The sequence below is a fragment of the Antennarius striatus genome, chromosome 12 (assembly GCF_040054535.1).
Source record: "Antennarius striatus isolate MH-2024 chromosome 12, ASM4005453v1, whole genome shotgun sequence".
In the NCBI taxonomy this organism is placed as follows: Eukaryota; Metazoa; Chordata; class Actinopteri; order Lophiiformes; family Antennariidae; genus Antennarius; species Antennarius striatus.
The window spans coordinates 19654769-19674896 of NC_090787.1; the positions used below are offsets into that span (position 1 = coordinate 19654769).

Consider the following 20128-nt stretch of genomic DNA (forward strand, 5'->3'; position numbering starts at 1 on the left):
CATCACGTAAAAAAATACTGTATTTAGATTACAATTATCTAATTTCCTAAATAACACAAGGCCACAGTGCACACACAAGCACTGTCAGATTAGAAGAAGGAGTGAAGAGGAGCCACAACTGCTTGAACAGTCAGTTTTTAATGCAGTAGTTATAGTTAAAACACATATTAACATTCCACAACACACCCCAGTCTAATAAATTATTGTATTTAACATATACTGAGATAGTGTAATTTACATTGCATCTGGAAAATTCCAAAATTGGTTATGCTCAGTTTTTCAATATATTACTATTATTTGAAAGTAGTCATTTTTCTATTGAGGTCATAATTATCTGCAGACCAATATTCAACACTCATCTCCTGTTTGGAGCTCCAGGAAAAAAGCTGTTGGACTCACAGCAAACACACCCCCTCCCCCCACACAGTTCATTGCCCTGGGACATAATGTTTAGACTAATGAGTGCATTGATGTGTCACTGACTGATAAAGCACATTGTGGGACATTTTGTCAGACCACAACTTCTTTACTTGTAAAACAGACCTTCAAGGTCTGATTCCAAATATGAGGCTGAATGTTTTAGCTGGACTCTGGTGTCTCCTGCCTGCCTTGATTCTCTTGACGGTCCTTCATGTCAAAGCCGACCAGCATCAACCAAGAGAGAGACACTATTACATTGCGGCTGTTGAGATAAACTGGGACTATTCTGGGAATGATTCACACAGGTAGGATGACGGTTAGATGATATTAAAAGACAAGAAAAAGACATGCAACAAGTATTGCGGACTACTCTATTACAAAATTTCTATAACAATTTTATTATTTGAACATCAATATAATTATTTAAATCTTGTGTAAGCTCATATAAGAAGTCTTGTCTAATTTCATGTTATAGAAGTTGTCTGTGCTTTGTAAGAATAGTTTAGTCTGATATTTTTATTTGTTCGATGTGCTCTTCCGCCCTACACATCTAACACGTAATTTACAACGCATAAGGAAGCTTGTGGCCTTGTATTTGATGGTATTAATTTATAAATATAAAGTGTGGGGACTAACATAGATATTGAATCATACAGGTATTTGTATTTTCTCCTTACTAAAGGTTTGGCCACACTTATAAGAAAGTCGTCTATCGGGAGTATGACAAAGACTTCAGAGAACCAAAGACTCATCCCTCCTGGTTAGGTACATTTCAGTTTACTTGTTCTGGTGTATCATGATGATTTCACAGGTATTACAGGTTACAATAACTCAATATTCTCTGTAGGCCTACTAGGACCCACACTGAGGGCAGAAGAAGGGGACATGATCGTTGTTACTTTCCGGAACAAAGCCACCGGACCACATAGCATCCACCCACATGGTGTTGCTTATGGGAAACAGTCAGAAGGTGGGTGCCTGTAAGGCCAACAGCTTAAGCAATATACAGTTGTGGAAAACCTGAAGGCACCAGTGCGTTTCTTAGCGTTATTGTGGTTTCACATGTTATTATATCATTCCAGTAAACATTGGCCAACACAACAAACAATGTTGTTTGTCTTTTCTTAACATATTAACCAGGACAGACAGATTTTCATAGTATACAGTACTGAAGTCCAAAAGGAATATTTGTTTGCGCATACCTGTGTCGCATTAAATTTTGAGAAATAACAAGACATTAATCTCATATCAGAGCATTGTAAATAACCTTAAATTTCAATAAAAAATCAGACTGCAGGTAGACTAACATTTTTAAAAACAGTTTAAATTAAATGTTTATTATTAATTATCATATTTTGGATGTAAGTAAAATACAATTTCATGACTTTTCTTTACTAATCCCTGCTTGGTTCATAATACTCAACTAACTTGTCAGTCATCCTCTGATTCCATTTTATAATTCCATATATATGTATGGCAGGAGCCAACTACTTTGACAACACTTCATTGAAGGAGAAAGAGGATGATATGGTGCAGCCTAACGGAGAACACGTTTATTACTGGGAGGTCACATCAGATGTTTCTCCACAGCCAGATGATCCTACTTGTCTCACCTACACGTATATCTCCCACCAAAATGTTGTAGAGGATTACAACTCAGGTCTCATTGGTACTTTACTCATCTGCAAACCTGGTAAGCGAGAAAATATGTTTTTCTTTTATACTTCATATAACACATGTTCACACATTCCCTTTTCTATCCATTTGTAGGTAGTCTGGATGAGTTGGGGAACCAGATCAGCATCGACAAGGAATATGTGTTCCTATTTGGGGTTTTTGATGAGAGAGAGAGCAAGTACAAACCAAACAGCTATTCCACAGACAACAATGTCAAATACACCATTAATGGATTCACAGAAGGATCACTACCTGGTTAGTACAATCTATGACGAGGTATTTTTGACGATGGTGTCCTTGGAGGTTTTGGGGTTTTTTGCCAACAATGTTTGGTCTGTTAACTGTCTGTTTGCAGGATGACGTTATAACTAGATGGAAAGGTAACATGGATGAAATTGTAAATATTTGAATTTTGATTCAGAAGGTATTTTACCATTGGTCAAATGTTGTTTTTGGGGCGTGAAAAATCTCTGATAATAATGCTAAAGAAATTCTGATTGTAGGGGCATGTTGATATCTTCTTTTCCTTTCGGCTTTTCCCTTCAGGGGTCGCCACAGCGAATCAGTGGCCTCCATCTAACCCTGTCTTCTGCCTCCTCTTCTCTCACACCAACTACCTTCATGTCCTCTTTCACTACATCCATAAACCTCTTCTTTGGTCTTCCTCTAGGCCTCCTGCCTGGCAGTTCAAAACTCAGCATCCTTCTACCAATATATTCACTATCTCTCCTCTGGACATGTCCAAACCATCTCAGTCTGGCCTCTCTGACTTTATCTCCAAAACCTCTAACATGTGCTGTCCCTCTGATGTACTCATTCCTGATCCTATCCTTCCTGGTCACTCCCAGAGAGAACCTCAGCATCTTCATCTCTGCTACCTCCAGCTCTGTCTCCTGTCTTTTCCTAAGTGACACTGTCTCTAGACCAAACAACATCGCTGGTCTCACCACAGTTTTGTACACCTTTCCTTTCATTTTAGCTGAAAGTCTTCTATCACACATCATGTCAACCAACTCTCTACCTTTCCCTGTCATAGTTCCAACATTCAATGTCCCTACTCTCAGTCCTATACTCTTGGCGTTCCTCTTCTCTCTCTTCCTACGAACACACTTTCCACCTCTCCTTCTTTGACCAACAGTAGTCCAATTTCCACCGGCACCCTGTAAGTCAACAGCACCGATGGCGGTGGCCTCGCCCAATCCGGTATGGAAGTCATAGGTTTGATTCGCATGTTTGATTTGGCAAACGTTTTACGGCGGATGCCCTTCCTGACGCAACCCTCTGTATTCATCTGGGCTTGGGACCGGCACAATAAGACACTGGCCTGTGTCCTCTTGCAGCTACAAGAGGACACAAGCCAGTAGGGCCATATTGATATGGTCTATCAATAACATGAGCCTGACACTCGTGGTATGGGTGTCAGGCCCAAAGTACAAGCCAGTAGAGGCCAGGATGTGTGAAAGTAGACTGTGAGCTCAGCAATGGCAAGAATAAGGTACTTTCTTCTTTGAAAAATTGACAAATTGACCAGTGGGTTTTTGTGTATATTTCAGATGTCAGTCTGTGTGCCCATGCCTCTGTGAGTCTCCATATGACAGGCATGAGTTCGGAGCCAGAGGTGTTCTCAGTGCACATGAATGGGCAGGTGCTGCAGCAGACTGGGCATAAAGTGTCATCCATTGGCCTCATCAGTGGCTCTTCCACCACTGCCACTATGACTGCGCTCCACACTGGTCGCTGGCTGCTCTCCTCACACACTGTGAAACACATGGAAGGTAAGTTTTTCCCCGTCTCCCAATACATATAAATCCGTAATCAATGATGAATTTACTGTAACGACATTTTTATGTTTACGAACTATTTGTACCACTCTAGCTGGAATGCATGGTTTAGTGGAGGTGAAAACATGTGATGGATTTGAAGCACCAAAACGAAAAATGACCATTGCAGAAAAACGAAACAGCAGGGAGTGGACATACTATATAGCTGCTGAAGAAATGATCTGGGACTATGCACCTGACATGCCTGAATATATTGATGAGTAAGCAGCTTTCATAGATAAACACTGCTCTGCCTAAATACCTAAAATCACCTGAAAAAGCTCAATAAAATGGACTCGGGAAATACAAGATTCATGAATTATGATAGATTTAATTAGCTTGGCATGAATCTCATTTTAATGAGTTGACAGTAGCTAATCAATGAGATCACACAAGATTTAATAATCCTTGTTCCCCTCACCCATTTGTTAGTCTGAACCTACTCTGTCCTCTGTTCACTGGTTGTAAATTATTACATTAAAATTGGCATTTTGAATGGGCTTGTTTGTTCAAGGTAACTGAGTCTACAAAAAGTAAATAACGTCTTTTTTTGTGTAGGGACTTCGAGTTGAAATATCTGAAACAGTCATCAAAACGTATCGGTGGCAGGTACAAGAAGGCAGTCTTCACACTTTATAAAAATGAGTCATTCACCGAAAGGTTGGAGACCAAGCAACGAAAAAATGAGCTTGGGATCCTGGGCCCAGTGATAAGGGCACAAATCCGAGATGTTATCAAGGTAAGAGGACATACGTTGGAAATTAAATCAAGCATAGTGTAATACATAAAAATAGAGAAATTGATAAGTGTACTCTGTGAAGTGGCATCCGAAACAGATGCTCAAGCCACCTCAGCTGGACCCTCTAAATGTGGAGGAGAGCAGTTCCTCTCTCGTGACTGACCTCCTCACCCTATCTCTAAGGATGCACCGAGCCACTCTACAACAGAAACTAGTTTTGATGGCCTATATCCAGGATCTTGTCCTTCCAATATACAGTAACCCCTCATTACTCGCGGTTAATGTGTTCCAGGACCTCCCGCGAAAAATGAAATCTGGTGTATATAGCAACCAAGTGTTCATTTTATTATTTGCGGTAATTTAAACATTATGAACTCTCCCCATACTGATATTAAACCACCTTATATCTGTATTACCTTTTCCCAAACTCTTATAGACTTGTAACACCCCCGGTGTTTCTTATGGTGGGTAAGAATGACGCACACAATATTCCTTGAACGGTCTTTATTTTGGCGTGCAACCTTAGCAAGGAACAAACAAGAACTGCCAACGATCTCCCGCTTGCACTTTCACCCTAGCTGTCACGCCCCCTTCTCAGTCTCACGAACACATACAGAACACACACATGTAGGCCAACTTATGGCAACACACACACACACCAGAACAACACGGGCTATCACAGACTGTTTAAAACACTTAAAGAAAAGTAGCTGGAGGAACCGTGAGTCTCCAAATGCAGTGCACACACAGATGCTGTCAGCCAATAGAATGCGTGGACAGTATCACGTGACTACCTACTAAAAATACGTGATATAATGAAGCCGTGCATCTTGAAGCACGAATAAGTGAGGGATTACTGTATTTGAAATCCTCCACTTGGGGCAAACTTGTAGTTGTTATAGTTGTAGCGCACCCTGTGGTTACCTTGAAAAGAGGGACCATCAGCCCAGTCTGCACTGTCCTGACAGCTGTGCGATATTACAGAGACAATTCCTGCCACCAAGAAATTTTATAGAAAATGGTATTGATGGTGTAAACGTCTTTCAGATCTTTCTTTTACTGCTACAGTTACCTGATTTCGGTGCAACTGAGTGGGTGTCTTTCCTGTGGGAAATGGTCTGACCCTGTCTAAGTGTAAGATTGAGAAAGAAAGTGTTTTCTGACGTGGTTGGAGTCATTCAACTGACCACAAATAATATTTCTTTTACAGTACAGGTTGTACTGTAGAGCCAGTCCATAAATTGCATGTTTCTTGAACAAATACTTTCATGTCTTTGGTTCATCGAGCATAACATGTGTCCTTGTCTACAGACTGTATTTCTTCACACGCTCTTTTGTACATTTGCAGATTGTTTTTAAGAACATGGCTTCCAGACCTTACAGCATCTATCCACATGGACTGACAATAGAGAAGTCAGAGGAGGGAGTCAACTATCCAGCAGGAAGTAAAAAAATGCTTTACTCATTGTGAATTGATGTATTATTCCCTTGTACTCTGGTTTATCATATAAGATATTTAAAATAAAAAAAGAGATGTCCCTCAATAATTTTGCCAGGCAACCAGTCTCATGGTGTTCAGCCAGGTGAGGTACACACTTATGTGTGGAGAGTGGTTGATGAGGATGAACCGTTGGACAAAGACTCTCGATGTCTGACACGAATGTACCACAGCGCAGTAGATGCACCTCGAGACATTGCTTCAGGACTGATAGGACCAATCCTCATCTGCAAGAGTCAGTCTCTTAATGTCAGGAATGTACAGGTAAAACAAAAAAATCTGCATCTGTTTGTGCCATCTCAGCAGTAAAGTCACACTTTATTCACTCTCAACTGATCGACCGACTCTTGCTGAATTATTTAAAAGAAGTATACTTGAATTCTCAGTTTCAAATTGTGCTTTTACAATACCAGGGAGCTAAGATGCAAAGCGTGTGTTCATTGATACGTTTTGCCACCAGCCAACTTTGTCACCAACAGCGACTCATGATCTTCTTTTCCTTTCAGCTTTTCCCTTCAGGGGTCACCACAGCAAATCGGTTGCCTCCATCTAACCCTGTCTTCTCATCCTCTTCTCTCACACCAACTACCTTCATGTCCTCTTTCACTACATCCATAAACCTCCTCTTTGTTCTTCCTCTAGGCCTCCTGCCTGGTAGTTCAAAACTCAGCATCCTTCTACCAATATATTCACTATCTCTCCTCTGGACATGTCCAAACCATCTCAGTCTGGCCTCTCTGACTTTATCTCCAGAACCTCTAACATGTGCTGTCCCTCTGATGTACTCATTCCTGATCCTATCCATCCTGGTCACTCCCAGAGAGAACCTCAGCATCTTCATCTCTGCTACCTCCAGCTCTGTCTCCTGTCTTTTCCTCAGTGACACTGTCTCTAGACCAAACAACATCGCTGGTCTCACCACAGTTTTGTACACCTTTCCTGTCATTTTAGCTGAAAGTCTTCTATCACACATCACACCTGACACTTTCCTCCACCCATTCCATCCTGCATGCACACACTTCTTCACCTCTTTTCCACACTCTCTGTTGCTCTGGACTGTTGACCCTAAGTACTTCCACCTTCATAGATTTGATTCTCATGTTTGACTTGGCAAAAGTTTTGTTGGATGCCCTTCCTAACAGAACCCTCTGTATTTATCCAGAGAACATTAACAGGTCTTCTCTGTGGAAGACAGCACGTTAATGATGCAGTAAAGCTGATGTAATATCTACAAATTTAACATATTAAAAACACTTTTATCGCTACAGCTGAAAGCAGACAAGGAACAGCATGCAATGTTTGCTGTGTTTGATGAGAATAAGAGTTGGTACCTGGATGACAACATTAAACAATATTGTGATCGATCCAGAGTCAACAAAGCAGACCCAGAATTTTATAAGTCCAATGTCATGCACAGTAAGTGCAATTATAATCAGATGTTTAATGTTTGTACAATTCACCATATCACTTGTTCATACACTGAATTGTATTCTCTTCAATTACCTATCAAATGACTAATATTTGTGTACATTTCTTGACAGCAATCAATGGTTATGTATTTGAGAGTGGCCCCCTATTGGGCTTTTGCAATGGTGAAGTTGCCACATGGCATGTGTCCAGCATTGGAGCGCAGGACTACATCCAGACAGTTACTTTCTATGGCCACCCATTTGAGCTGAATGAGCGGACCGAGGACTTTCTCAGCCTCTACCCCATGACTGGAGAAACCATCACTATGAACATGGATAACATTGGTCAGTCAGCTTTCCCAATATGTATTGTGATTTTTTTCCTTAATTTTAAAAAAAAACTTTTCTGAAAAGTTTTAAAAATCTTCCTTTTTATTCAATTAGTGCTGCAATTACTATGAATGATTAGAGTAATAGAACTTTTTCTGTAACTTTTATAACTCCAGCTTCAGAGAAGGCATCTCCTAATGGACATGCAGTACAGTATGTTGATTGAACACATGATACGGGAGATTTTCTATAAATACATTGAGACACATGTTTACAAAAAGTCAACATGCTTTACATAAATGAAACTTTGGGAAATTAAATGAAGGTCCATGGATATTACTGAACTTTATTAAAATCATTTGAAACCTTCATAGGACAAAAAATGACAGCCCCCCTTTCCCCCCCATTTCACAACTTATTTTATTTTACCCTTTTTCAACCAGGTGTGTGGCTACTGGCCTCACTGACCACCCACGAGACAACCAAAGGAATACGCATTAAGTTTCAAGATGTTCAGTGCTATCGTGATTACCAGTATGAGTACAGTGACTATGACGATCAAACAACAGACAGTGGCTATACTGTGTGGGTGCCTCCAAGCTTGGATGAAGTCAAGAAGGAAGAAAAACAAAGTCCTACAGAAGAAACACTAGGGGAAATAGATATTTACACAGCACAGTTTGCAGATGAATTAGGTCTCAGGTCCAGAAGGAACCAGTCTCATAGCTCAGATGTGGAGGAGCTTGACCTCTCTTTCCTCAACTATTTTGACTTTGTTGATGAAGATTTGAATATTCCACTTAATTACACAGATACAAACAGTCAGAATAAGACTTCTATTTCAAATGGACTCAATAGACTTAATGAGACTTTATTGACAAGAGATAAACTAAACCTCACAGCAGTTAATCTGCTAACCCAAAGCTTTAATGAGAACTCCACAAATTTACAGAACAGTAGTAGGGAATCAACTTTTAACAATTCCTTTATGTATAAAACCGAGAACACAACTGATTTCTATAGCAGTAATATATCACTAAGGAATGACAGTATACATTCAAATAGCAGTGGTCCTGTCGTTGCGTCAAGTTTAGATAATGTGGTGATGTCTGACATAAAGAACACATCATTTTACACTGGTGCAGCGCTACCAGTCGTAGGAAATACATCTACAGAGATTATAAATTTTACAGTAACATTACAAGAAATTCCTAGTTCCATCTTGGGGAGAAAAAGAAAGGATATTACATTGGAGAGTGATGATCAGACAGCCGTGAACGAGACTTCTACTGAGGGCTCAGTGACGAAGCTCACCAAAGTTGATGGTTTCACTTACGATGTGCATCTAATCAATTCGAGCACTGACATTCTCAACAGCACATCAGATGGCAATGTCACCAGACTGTCGCACAATAGAAAAATAGATGATGGAAACAAAACAGAAGCCATTCATCAAAACGCCTCAGCAGATGGAAAAAACCATACGTTGTCTGATGCAATAGCTTTTTTGAGAGACAACAGCAGCAGAATAGAAAGACACAACTTGACTGTCTTAGAAAGGGCAAGTACGGAGAACAGAGCCAGTGACTCTTTGATAACTGCAAGGCAGCCAGTGTGTGGACTTCAAACTAATTGCTCTGCGTCTCTGGAAGACAATTCCAGTACAGAAAATGCAACAGATATGTTGTTTGAAAGTGTACTTCCAGGGAATATGACATTGCTTATGTCCAGGTTGAATTCATTGGCTAAGTTAAGTCAGGAGCTTGAGAAGAATATCACAGTTTTGCTCACTGAGTTTAATGATAAAAATGTGGTCGAAAATGATTCATTGGAATTCTCTAACCTGTCGGTCTCTGGAAATGCAGTGACAACAAACAGTTCTGAGGATCTCAGTGACTCAGAAAGCACTGAAGAAGTATTCATCTATCTTAAAGAAAACCATACAGATTTGATTAAAACCACCTCTGCCAAAATAAACGGGCACAGCTGGGCTTATGAGGGAACTCACCAAATGGTTTCCATGGACATTCCTAATGACATGATGAAATATTTTGATAAAAAGACCACTCATACAACAGCACCTCCAAAAAAGGTCAGGAAGGTGAACCGTCCGAAAAGACCCCAGAAAGGACAAGGCATGAAAACCAGGAAGAGAAAGGAATACAAGCCTCAACCCAGGAGCGGTTTACCATTCTCTCCTCGTGGATTTAATCCAGGCATCGTCCCACGTGGGTCACGACCCAGTGCGCTGCAACCCTTCTCCGATGAGGACCTCATCAACATGCCTGTGGTCATTGGTGTGCCTCGGCCTGATTTTAGTGAGTACGAGCTGTACATTCCGGGCGGTGAACCAGATCACCTAGGACTAGATGAACAGGATGTGAAAGCAGATGAATATGAGTATGTGAGCTACAAAGACCCCTACAGCAGCCATGAAGACATCAAGAATTTCAACATGGATGAGACCACTAAGTACTTCTTAAAATTTACTGGCACAAATGTCAGGACATATTTCATTGCTGCAGAGGAAGTTGAGTGGGATTATGCTGGCTATGGACAGAGGTAAGCTCACTTAACGTTTGAAAAGTGCAGCAAGTATAGCACCATTCACAAATGGGAGTATACCTACATACAAACATGTATAAAGCTGAAATAAGGTCCTGTTATGTTGTTAGGAGACAAGAGAAGTCACTCCAAAGCAGTCGAGAAACTAAATTTACTAAAGTGGTCTTCCGAAGCTACATGGACAGTAGCTTCACTGTGCCTGAAATCCGTGGAGAGATAGATGAGCATCTAGGCATCCTAGGACCTGTCATCAAGGCAGAGGTTGGACAAACCCTTATGGTAAGCATTGCAAACATTGTGTAACGTAAAACATTCTACCCCTGTGAACAGCATAACACTTTTTATTTAAAAAAAGAAATCTAGATATATGGATGGATGGATGGATGGACGGATAGATACATACATACATACATACATATTGTTGGCTTTCTATCTGTTAAGTACTTTGAAATGTCTTGTGATTAAGCGCTATTTTAAAAAAGTTGATTGATTGATTGATTGATTGATTGATTGATTGATTGATTGATTGATTGATTGATTGATTGATTGATTGATAGCTGTGCAGACTCTCAACTTTGTTTTGAGGATGTGCACATTTAAGTTGGATGAAGGGTTTAGGATTTTCAGCTGCTTAACATGTGTCACCCTATTTTAAAAGGGACCAAAAGTGATTGGACAATTTACTCAAAAGCCATTTAATGGACATGTGTCGGCAATTCCTTCATTATGTCATTACCAATAAACCATATAAAAGGCTTGAAGTTGATTTGAGGTGTGGTGCATAAAATTCCCTCAAAGAAATGTGGTCAAAGGAAATCTCCATGCAGGCGACAACAATGGTGGTTGATCACAGAATTATTTTTCTTTTATTTATGAAAGTATTGATGGAAAATTACGAGAATCCAAAGTAGACACAACTTTGGTTTCTACTGGACATAATCAGTGTCTTGTATTGTCATGTTATACTGAAAGGATTATTGAGTATTCTGCTTATACTACTTGCTGTATCCCTTAAAGCCTCCTCTTGCTTTATGTCTTACTGTCTTACAGGTGGTGTTCAAGAACAATGCCGCTCGTCCATACTCATTACATCCAAATGGAGTTTCCTATACCAAGCAGACAGAGGGTCTGTCTTATGAGGATGGCTCCAAATACTGGTACAAATATGACAATGAAGTTCAACCCAATACCAGTTATGTTTATATATGGAAAGTACATTCTAGTATTGGGCCAACACCAGAAGAGTCTCATTGTCGGACCTGGGCTTACTATTCAGGCGTTAATCCTGTGAGTAATTTGTGCTTTGAATATTTAATGAATTAAAAAATACTTCAGTTTTGAATGACAAACTGAAAAAAGTTATATTAACAAAAACAGATTGAAGGCAAAATTTGAGTTCCTACCAGCAACAGCGTGAAATATCCATGGGATAAAAGTAATCTGCATCAAATTTTATGGGTTTATTATTTTCTAAACTAATCTCAAACCATTATAAGAATTTGAAATACCCAAGACTGCATGCATTATACAGCATAGACTGTATATTATTTCAAATACGATTATATTGTTTGGGTTCGACAGGGCGATGTGTTCATACTTGAAAAACTATTACTGAACATAGGTGTGCATCCTGTCTCCTAGGAAAGGGATATGAACTCTGGTTTGATTGGGCCTCTACTGGTTTGTCGAGAGGGCACCTTGGACAGAGAGATAACAGACATGAGAGAGTTCACCCTACTTTTCATGACCTTTGATGAGTCAAAGAGCTGGTACTACGAGAAGAACTATGAGGTCATTCAAAGGAAAAGTCGAAGAAGAGTTATGGAGCCAAACTTTAAGGAGAATCTGAAATTCTATTGTAAGCAATACCATATTTTGAGATCATTTATCTTAAATCATGTGACTCACACTCATCTCAGACTTCATTGAGTTCCAACACGAGCATTGTATTTACATTCAAGACTTGTCAGTTAAAGTACAGAATAACAAGGTAACACGACCAAGATTGTTAATATATCTTTCTGTTTTGTTCCAAGCCATCAATGGCATCATTTATAGCTTAAAGGGTTTGAGGATGTACACCAACCAGCTCGTGTGCTGGCACTTGATCAACTTGGGTTCTCCAAAAGATTTTCAGAGTGTCCACTTCCATGGTCAGACGTTCATCCATAAGAAGACGACCAACTACAGGCAGGCTGTGCACCCACTGCTACCAGGTTAGCAAAGCTGCTTGCTGATTTTGCTTTGGGATGTTTGTTTTTTTTTCCAAGTTTTTAAAAAATCTCATTCTTTACACTAGCTCAGCTTGATGACTAGTTTGAATCCAAAAAAAAGTATGTTTCAGCTTAATACCTGTCTGAAACTGTCTCTGCAGGGAGCTTTGCTACTCTGGAGATGTATCCATTGAAGCCTGGCCTGTGGCAGCTGAAGACTGAAGTTGGGTTCAACCAACAGAAGGGCATGCAGACCCTCTTCCTGGTTCTTGATAACGGTACATTCATTAAACATTTGCAGCATGATTTTTCAAAGGCGTTCCATTAGGTTGCACTTTGATGTTGGTATATTGTTTGAATGTCTCCTAAGACTGCCACCGTCCACTGGGTCTAGAGTCCGGCAGTGTAAAAGATGATGAGATCACGGCAGTGAACACTAGAGGTAGCCACAGTTCTTTCTTTCCCCTACTGCAGTCGTGATGATTTGTGATTTTCTTAAGCTGAAGTTCTATAAACTCAGCCTCATAAACGATTCCCGTTGTTTCCATCTTTGAAGGATACTGGGAACCCCGTCTTGCTAGATTAAATAATCAGGGTAAATACAATGCATGGAGTACAGAGCAAAACTCCAGTTGGATTCAGGTATGTATTGTTGGTGTGTGTGTGTGTGTGTGTGTGTGTGTGTGTGTGTGTGTGTGTGTGTGTGTGTGTGTGTGTGTGTGTGTGTGTGTGTGTGTGTGTGTGTGTGTGTGTGTGTGTCCTGTATCTGTAAATACAATCAGATGGATTCCTGTGAGCATCTCATTGTACAGGTGGATTTCCAAAGGCCAGTTGTGATCAGCCAGGTGGCCACTCAGGGGGCCAGGCAGTTATTCCATTCCCAGTTTGTGCAGAAGTACTCCATCTCTTACAGCACCGATCGCCGCAAGTGGATCTTCTATAAGGGGGGCAGCAAAGGCCTGAGGAAGGTGGGAGAACTATGACCACATCCATTATCTACAAATAAAGACCAACATGTGTATTTACAACTTTAGGTTTATTTCAAAAACGAGACGCACACGGTTAAAGTGGTACATGTGAAGTTGAAGCATGTCCAAAGTATGTTGTAAAAATACACCATAGTGGCACAGTTGTGCAGTGGGTAGCGCTGTCGCCGCACATCTTAAAATATAACACCTGGCAGACATTATGGAATCACCACTCCTGCAGGATGATCATTCAATTCATCCATCCATCCATTCTCTTCCGTTTATCCGGGGTCGGGTCGCGGGGGCAGCAGCTTAAGCAGGGAAGCCCAGACTTCCCTCTCCCTAGCCACTTCGTCCAGCTCCTCCGGGAGAATCCCAAGGCGTTCCCAGGCCAGCCGGGAGACATAATCTCTCCAGCGTGTCCTGGGTCGTCCCCGGGGCCTCCTCCCGGTAGGACGTGCCCGAAACACCTCACCAGGGAGGCGTCCAGGAGGCATCCTAACCAGATGCCCAAGCCACCTCATCTGGCTCCTCTCGATGCGGAGGAGCAGCGGCTCGACTCTGAGTCCCTCCCGGATGACCGAGCTTCTCACCCTATCTCTAAGGGAGAGCCCGGACACCCTGCGGAGGAAACTTATTTCGGCCGCTTGTATCCGGGATCTCGTTCTTTCGGTCACGACCCACAGCTCGTGACCATAGGTGAGGGCAGGAACGTAGATCGACCGGTAAATCGAGAGCTTTGCCTCTCGGCTCAGCTCCTTCTTCACCACGACAGACCGATACAGAGTCCGCATCACTGCAGACGCTGCACCGATCCGTCTGTCGATCTCCCGTTCCATTGTACCCTCACTCGTGAACGAGACCCCAAGATACTTGAACTCCTCCACTTGGGGCAGGATCTCATCCCCAACCTGGAGAGGGCACTCCATCCTTTTCCGACTGAGGACCATGGTCTCAGATTTGGAGGTGCTGATTCTCATCCCAACCGCTTCACACTCAGCTGCGAACCGTTCCAGTGAGAGTTGGAGATCATGGCTTGATGAAGCCAACAGCACCACGTCGTCTGCAAAAAGCAGGGACGTGATACTGAGGCCACCAAACCGGACACCCTCAACGCCTTGGCTGCACCTAGAAATTCTGTCCATAAAAGTTATGAACAGAATTGGTGACAAAGGGCAGCCTTGGCGGAGTCCAACCCTCACTGGAAACGAATCCGACTTACTGCCGGCAATGCGGACCAAACTCTGACATTGGTCGTACAGGGACCGAACAGCCCTTATCAAGGGGTCTGGTACCCCATACTCCTGAAGCACCCCCCACAGAACCCCCCTGAGGAACACGGTCGACCGCCTTCTCCAAGTCCACAAAACACATGTAGACTGGTTGGGCGAACTCCCATGCCCCCTCAAGGACCCTGCGGAGGGTGTAGAGCTGGTCCACTGTTCCACGGCCAGGACGAAAACCACACTGCTCCTCCTGAATCCGAGATTCCACTTCCCAATGGACCCTCCTCTCCAGAACCCCTGAATAGACCTTACCAGGGAGGCTGAGGAGTGTGATGCCCCTGTAGTTGGAGCACACCCTCCTGTCCCCCTTCTTAAAAAGGGGGACCACCACCCCAGTCTGCCAATCCAGAGGCACTGTCCCCGAAGTCCACGCGATGTTGCAGAGGCGTGTCAACCAGGACAGCCCCACAACATCCAGAGCCTTTAGGAACTCCGGGCGGATCTCATCCACCCCCGGGGCCCTGCCACCGAGGAGCTTTTTAACTACCTCGGTGACCTCAACCCCAGAGATAGGAGAGCCCGCCTCAGAGAACCCAGACTCTGCTTCCTCATGGAAAGGCGTGTCTGCGGGATTGAGGAGGTCTTCGAAGTATTCTCCCCACCGAGTCACAACGTCCCGAGTTGAGGTCAGCAGCTCCCCATCCCCACTATATACAGTGTGGATGCTGCACTGCTTCCCCCTCCTGAGACGCCTGATGGTGGACCAGAATTTCTTCGAAGCCGTCTTGAAGTCGTCCTCCAAGGCCTCACCGAACTCCTCCCATGCCCGGGTTTTTGCCTCAGCAACCACCAAAGCCGCATTCCACTTGGCCAGCCGGTACCTATCAGCTGCTTCAGGAGTCCCACAGGCCAAAAAGGTCTGATAGGACTCCTTCTTCAGCTTGACGGCATCCCTTACAGCTGATGTCCACCAACGGGTTCTGGGATTGCCGCCACGACAGGCACCGACCACCTTACGGCCGCAGCTGCGGTCGGCCGCCTCGACAATGGAGGCGCGGAACATGGTCCACTCAGACTCAATGTCCCCCGCCTCCCCCGGAACGTGAGTGAAGTTCTGCCGGAGGTGGGAGTTGAAACTCCTTCTGACAGGGGATTCCGCCAGGCGTTCCCAGCAGACCCTCACAATACGTTTGGGTCTGCCAGGTCGGACCGGCATCTTCCCCCACCATCGGAGCCAACACACCACCAGGTGGTGATCGGTTGACAGCTCCGCCCCTCTCTTCACCCGAGTGTCCAAGACATGCGGCCGCAAGTCCGATGACACGACCACAAAGTCGATCATCGAACTGCGGCCTAGGGTTTCCTGGTGCCAAGTGCACATATGGACACCCTTATGTCTGAACATGGTGTTCGCTATGGACAGTCCATGACAAGCACAGAAGTCCAATAACTGAACACCACTCGGGTTCTGATCGGGGGGGCCGTTCCTCCCAATCACACCCTTCCAGGTCTCACTGTCATTGCCCACATGAGCATTGAAGTCCCCCAGCAGAACGATCGAGTCCCCAGTGGGAGCGCTCTCCAGCACCCCCTCCAAGGACTCCAAAAAGGGTGGGTACTCTGAACTGCTGTTTGGTGCATACGCACAAACAACAGTCAGGACCCGGCCCCCCACCCGAAGGCGGAGGGAGGCTACCCTCTCGTCCACCGGGGTGAACCCCAATGTATAGGCGCCAAGCCGGGGGGCTATAAGTATACCCACACCTGCTCGGCGTCTCTCACCATGGGCAACTCCAGAGTGGAAGAGAGTCCAACCCCTCTCGAGAGGACTGGTACCAGAGCCCAAGCTGTGTGTGGAGGTGAGCCCGACTATATCTAGTCGGAACTTCTCAACCTCACACACCAGCTCAGGCTCCTTCCCTGCCAGAGAGGTGACGTTCCACGTCCCAAGAGCCAGCTTCTGTAGCCGGGGATCGGATCGCCAAGGTCCCTGCCTTCGGCCACCGCCCAGCTCACAATGCACCCGACCCCTATGGCCCCTCCCACAGGTGGTGAGCCCATGGGAAGAAGGTCCCACGTTGTCCTTTCGGGCTGCGCCCGACCGGGCCCCATGGGTGCAGGCCTGGCCACCAGGCGCTCGCCTTCGAGCCCCACCTCCAGGCCCGGCTCCAGAGGGGGGCCCCGGTGACCCGCATCCGGGCAAGGGAAAAGGTTTTTAATCGTCATTAGGGGTCTTCGAGCAGTCCTTTGTCTGGTCCCTCACCTAGGACCTGTTTGCCATGGGTGACCCTACCAGGGGCAGAAAGCCCCAGACAACTTAGCTCCTAGGATCATTGGGACACACAAACCCCTCCACCACGATAAGGTGACCACTCAAGGAAGGGTGATCATTCAATTGTATAATTAATTTTTTTTTAAAAATCGCAGACATGTCATGAAGCCATCATTGCACCTCGTCATAGACCGTTTTTTCAGTGCATTGAGATCCGGACAATTCGGAGAACATTCCAATTGTGTTATATGTGTTTCTTGAAAGAGTGTATGATGTATGGCAACATGCGTATTCAGCTTGAAAAATTATTTCATCATCAACAAAAATCCTTTCAGTTGAAGGAACAAGAAAAATGTCTGGATCTCCCAGATGCCTTTCAGGCTCAGACTCAGACTCAATTATTTGTCACATACATGACGGCATCAGTACAATAGCAGTGGTCGCTGAGTGAATGATAGTTTTCTTTGAAACAATTCTACTTGCAAATTCCAGGTCTTCCTGAAGTTCTCCATAAGTGGTCCTTTGCTCTTAGACAACTCTTCTGATACTCTGTTTGTTTGTTTGCTTTTTTTATTGGTTGCACTTTCCTTACACAACATTCTCCTGCATCTGTCACCAGGTGTTCCCAGGTAATCAGGAAGCATATGAGACGAAGACAAACGACTTCTTTCCTCCTGTGGTCGGACGGTTCATTCGGCTTCACCCTATTGAGTGGTACAATACCGCTACAGTCCGAATGGAGTTCTACGGCTGTGAGCTTGATGGTAATATAAACCGTTTTAGAAAATGTTTTATGTATCCCATTATCACATGTTTTACTACTTATAAAGGCCACAATTTGGAAAAGCTAGAGTAGCTGAAAAGTTTAATAAAATAAATACTTTTTACTGCTATTTTCTATGAAAGCTTTAATTTATTTTCACCTAAATTTCACTAACATTTTGAGACAATAGATTTTTCCAAAATGTAATCACCTAGTAGGTGTTTCTAAACTTATTACAGATTCCTATTTGCTTTAATTTTATCAGATTTCTTTTACATCTGTCGATGACAGGGTGAGTAAGGGTTAATCAAATTCAGATGGAGATTTGGGTCACAAGCAAAATCAATTTATTCCATCAATTTAATCCACCACTGTGGTCAGATGGATCCTGATCCAGATCATGGATGGATAAAAACATGTAGATTACGATGGTCAATATGTTTTACCTCAGTGTACAGTAACTCTTCGGGACATACTAGAGTTCCATATGAACTTTGTTGTTGCGGTGTTTTATGTCACGTATAAATATATTTTTCTCAAAAAAATATTTTCCCAGAAAAGCATCTGCTGCTTGTATAGCATGAAGGGTTCTCGTTTGAAAACATGTATAAATTGGGGGTTCTTGTAAATATAGTACGCTGATGATATTGCCTTTTTCTCATCTCCTGCCTCAGGCTGCTCTGTGCCTTTGGGGATGGAGAGCGGACTAATTGAAGACCATCGCATTACTGCCAGCTCCACCGCCTCAAGCTGGTTCTCTGGACCGTGGAAACCCTCTCTTGGACGCCTCAACAGACAAGGAACCGTTAATGCGTGGCAGGCTAAGGTACGATTTCAAAAAGACATGACAAGTTGAGGTTAATGCATTCAATTCGACGGTGAAAATACCGCAGGCACAGAATCATAGTTTTGCACATGACCTCAGCACCACAACAACTTTACTTAAATACAGATTAAAAAGCATAAGAGCACATAAAATGTACACTTATGATCCTATTCTCTTTGTTTTCCAAAGTATAATGATAGGAACCAGTGGCTTCAGGTAGAGCTGCCCCAAATTAAAAAGATTACAGGCATCATAACACAAGGAGCCAAGTCTCTGAGGAAAGAGATGTACGTGCAAACCTACACTCTGCAGTACAGCGACAACGGGATACACTGGAACAAGTACACAGATGATGAGGCCAGACCTTTCAAGGTAAGCATAAAAAAACCCACACATTTGGAAATTGCATTTACATGAATTGGAGTTTCACTGCCAGGAGTGAAAATAATCTGTGTCCAAACTTTGAATCTCTCTCATCAAATCCAGATTTTCTCTGGAAATACAGACAATAATGACCATGTGAAGAATTACATCTACCCCCCCATTTTTTCCCGCTTCATCCGAATCTCCCCCAAAACCTGGACGGGCTCCATCACCATGAGAATAGAACTACTGGGCTGTGAATTTGAGTGATAAGCCTTCAGCACAAATAAAAAGTGATTTGTAATTTTCTGATTAATACAGAAAGATTAAGTGAACCGTGTGCAAGTGACCAGAGGTCAGCTTTACTGATGATTTCCACTGCAACCCTGAGCTTCTCCACAGGGGTCATCTTCATGGATAACTGGATAACATTTGTGGGAAATTGGTAGTAAAATAATAATAAAAAAGAAGACAGCCAGAGGAAGGGGTGCAATAATCAAATAACATTAAAGATGTTTTGGGAGAAATTTAAATATATTTGTTGTTTGTTTTTTGACATGCTGAATTCACTACAATGTCTGAAAGGTTGTGTTATATTATTGGTTATGCATAAAAGTATTTTGTAATACCTCTCTAACAGAATTTATGCTTTAATTTATGTTGTCTGGTATTCTAACAGGATATCTTAACATTTTTGGGATTCAGGGTTCAGTTTCCCCATTATGTCAATGTATCTTGAAAAACATAGTTCTCCATCGTTAGTTGGATCATGCAAACCCACTCCTACAATTTGGAATTATATTGGCGTCACAGTCATCTTGACAAAGATCCTAAAATATTAAAATTTGATCAATGCCTTTTTTCAAGATGTCGATTCGGTAACATTTGAATACATTTTTAATGAGATACTCAACTGAATCAGCACAGTTACAATTAAATCTCAGCTGCATGTGTGTGTTACTGTCATTATTATGTCACAGTAGGACATTTTCATGAGCCCTGTAAATACAGTATTTTCCGCACTATAAGGCACACTTAA

The 20128-nt window shown here is 43.0% G+C and overlaps 1 protein-coding gene across 1 annotated transcript; it reads left to right on the forward strand.

The window, feature by feature from the left end:
* Positions 1 to 502: 502 nt before the first annotated feature.
* On the forward strand, positions 503 to 19717 carry f5 (coagulation factor V). The gene is made up of 25 exons (XM_068329419.1): positions 503 to 725; positions 1103 to 1185; positions 1268 to 1390; positions 1901 to 2113; positions 2191 to 2352; positions 3651 to 3872; positions 3973 to 4138; positions 4476 to 4656; positions 6005 to 6101; positions 6213 to 6418; positions 7423 to 7570; positions 7696 to 7908; positions 8337 to 10455; positions 10569 to 10737; positions 11509 to 11745; positions 12100 to 12316; positions 12495 to 12674; positions 12833 to 12949; positions 13042 to 13113; positions 13228 to 13313; positions 13484 to 13639; positions 17757 to 17901; positions 18575 to 18726; positions 18916 to 19098; positions 19213 to 19717. Exons 1-25 carry the CDS (start codon positions 565 to 567, stop codon positions 19357 to 19359), a joined length of 5955 nt encoding a protein of 1984 aa, XP_068185520.1. The 5' UTR covers positions 503 to 564; the 3' UTR covers positions 19360 to 19717.
* The last annotated feature ends 411 nt before the right edge of the window (positions 19718 to 20128 follow it).

What these genes read in the sequence shown, in the direction of transcription:
- f5 (XM_068329419.1), top strand. Translation starts at nt 565, where the DNA reads ATGAGGCTGAATGTTTTAGCTGGACTCTGGTGTCTCCTGCCTGCCTTG. An exon ending in ATGCCTGAATATATTGATGA is followed by an intron (nt 4,139 to 4,475) that starts GTAAGCAGCTTT and finishes TTTTTTGTGTAG; the next exon opens with GGACTTCGAGTTGAAATATC. An exon ending in TATGCTGGCTATGGACAGAG is followed by an intron (nt 10,456 to 10,568) that starts GTAAGCTCACTT and finishes TTATGTTGTTAG; the next exon opens with GAGACAAGAGAAGTCACTCC.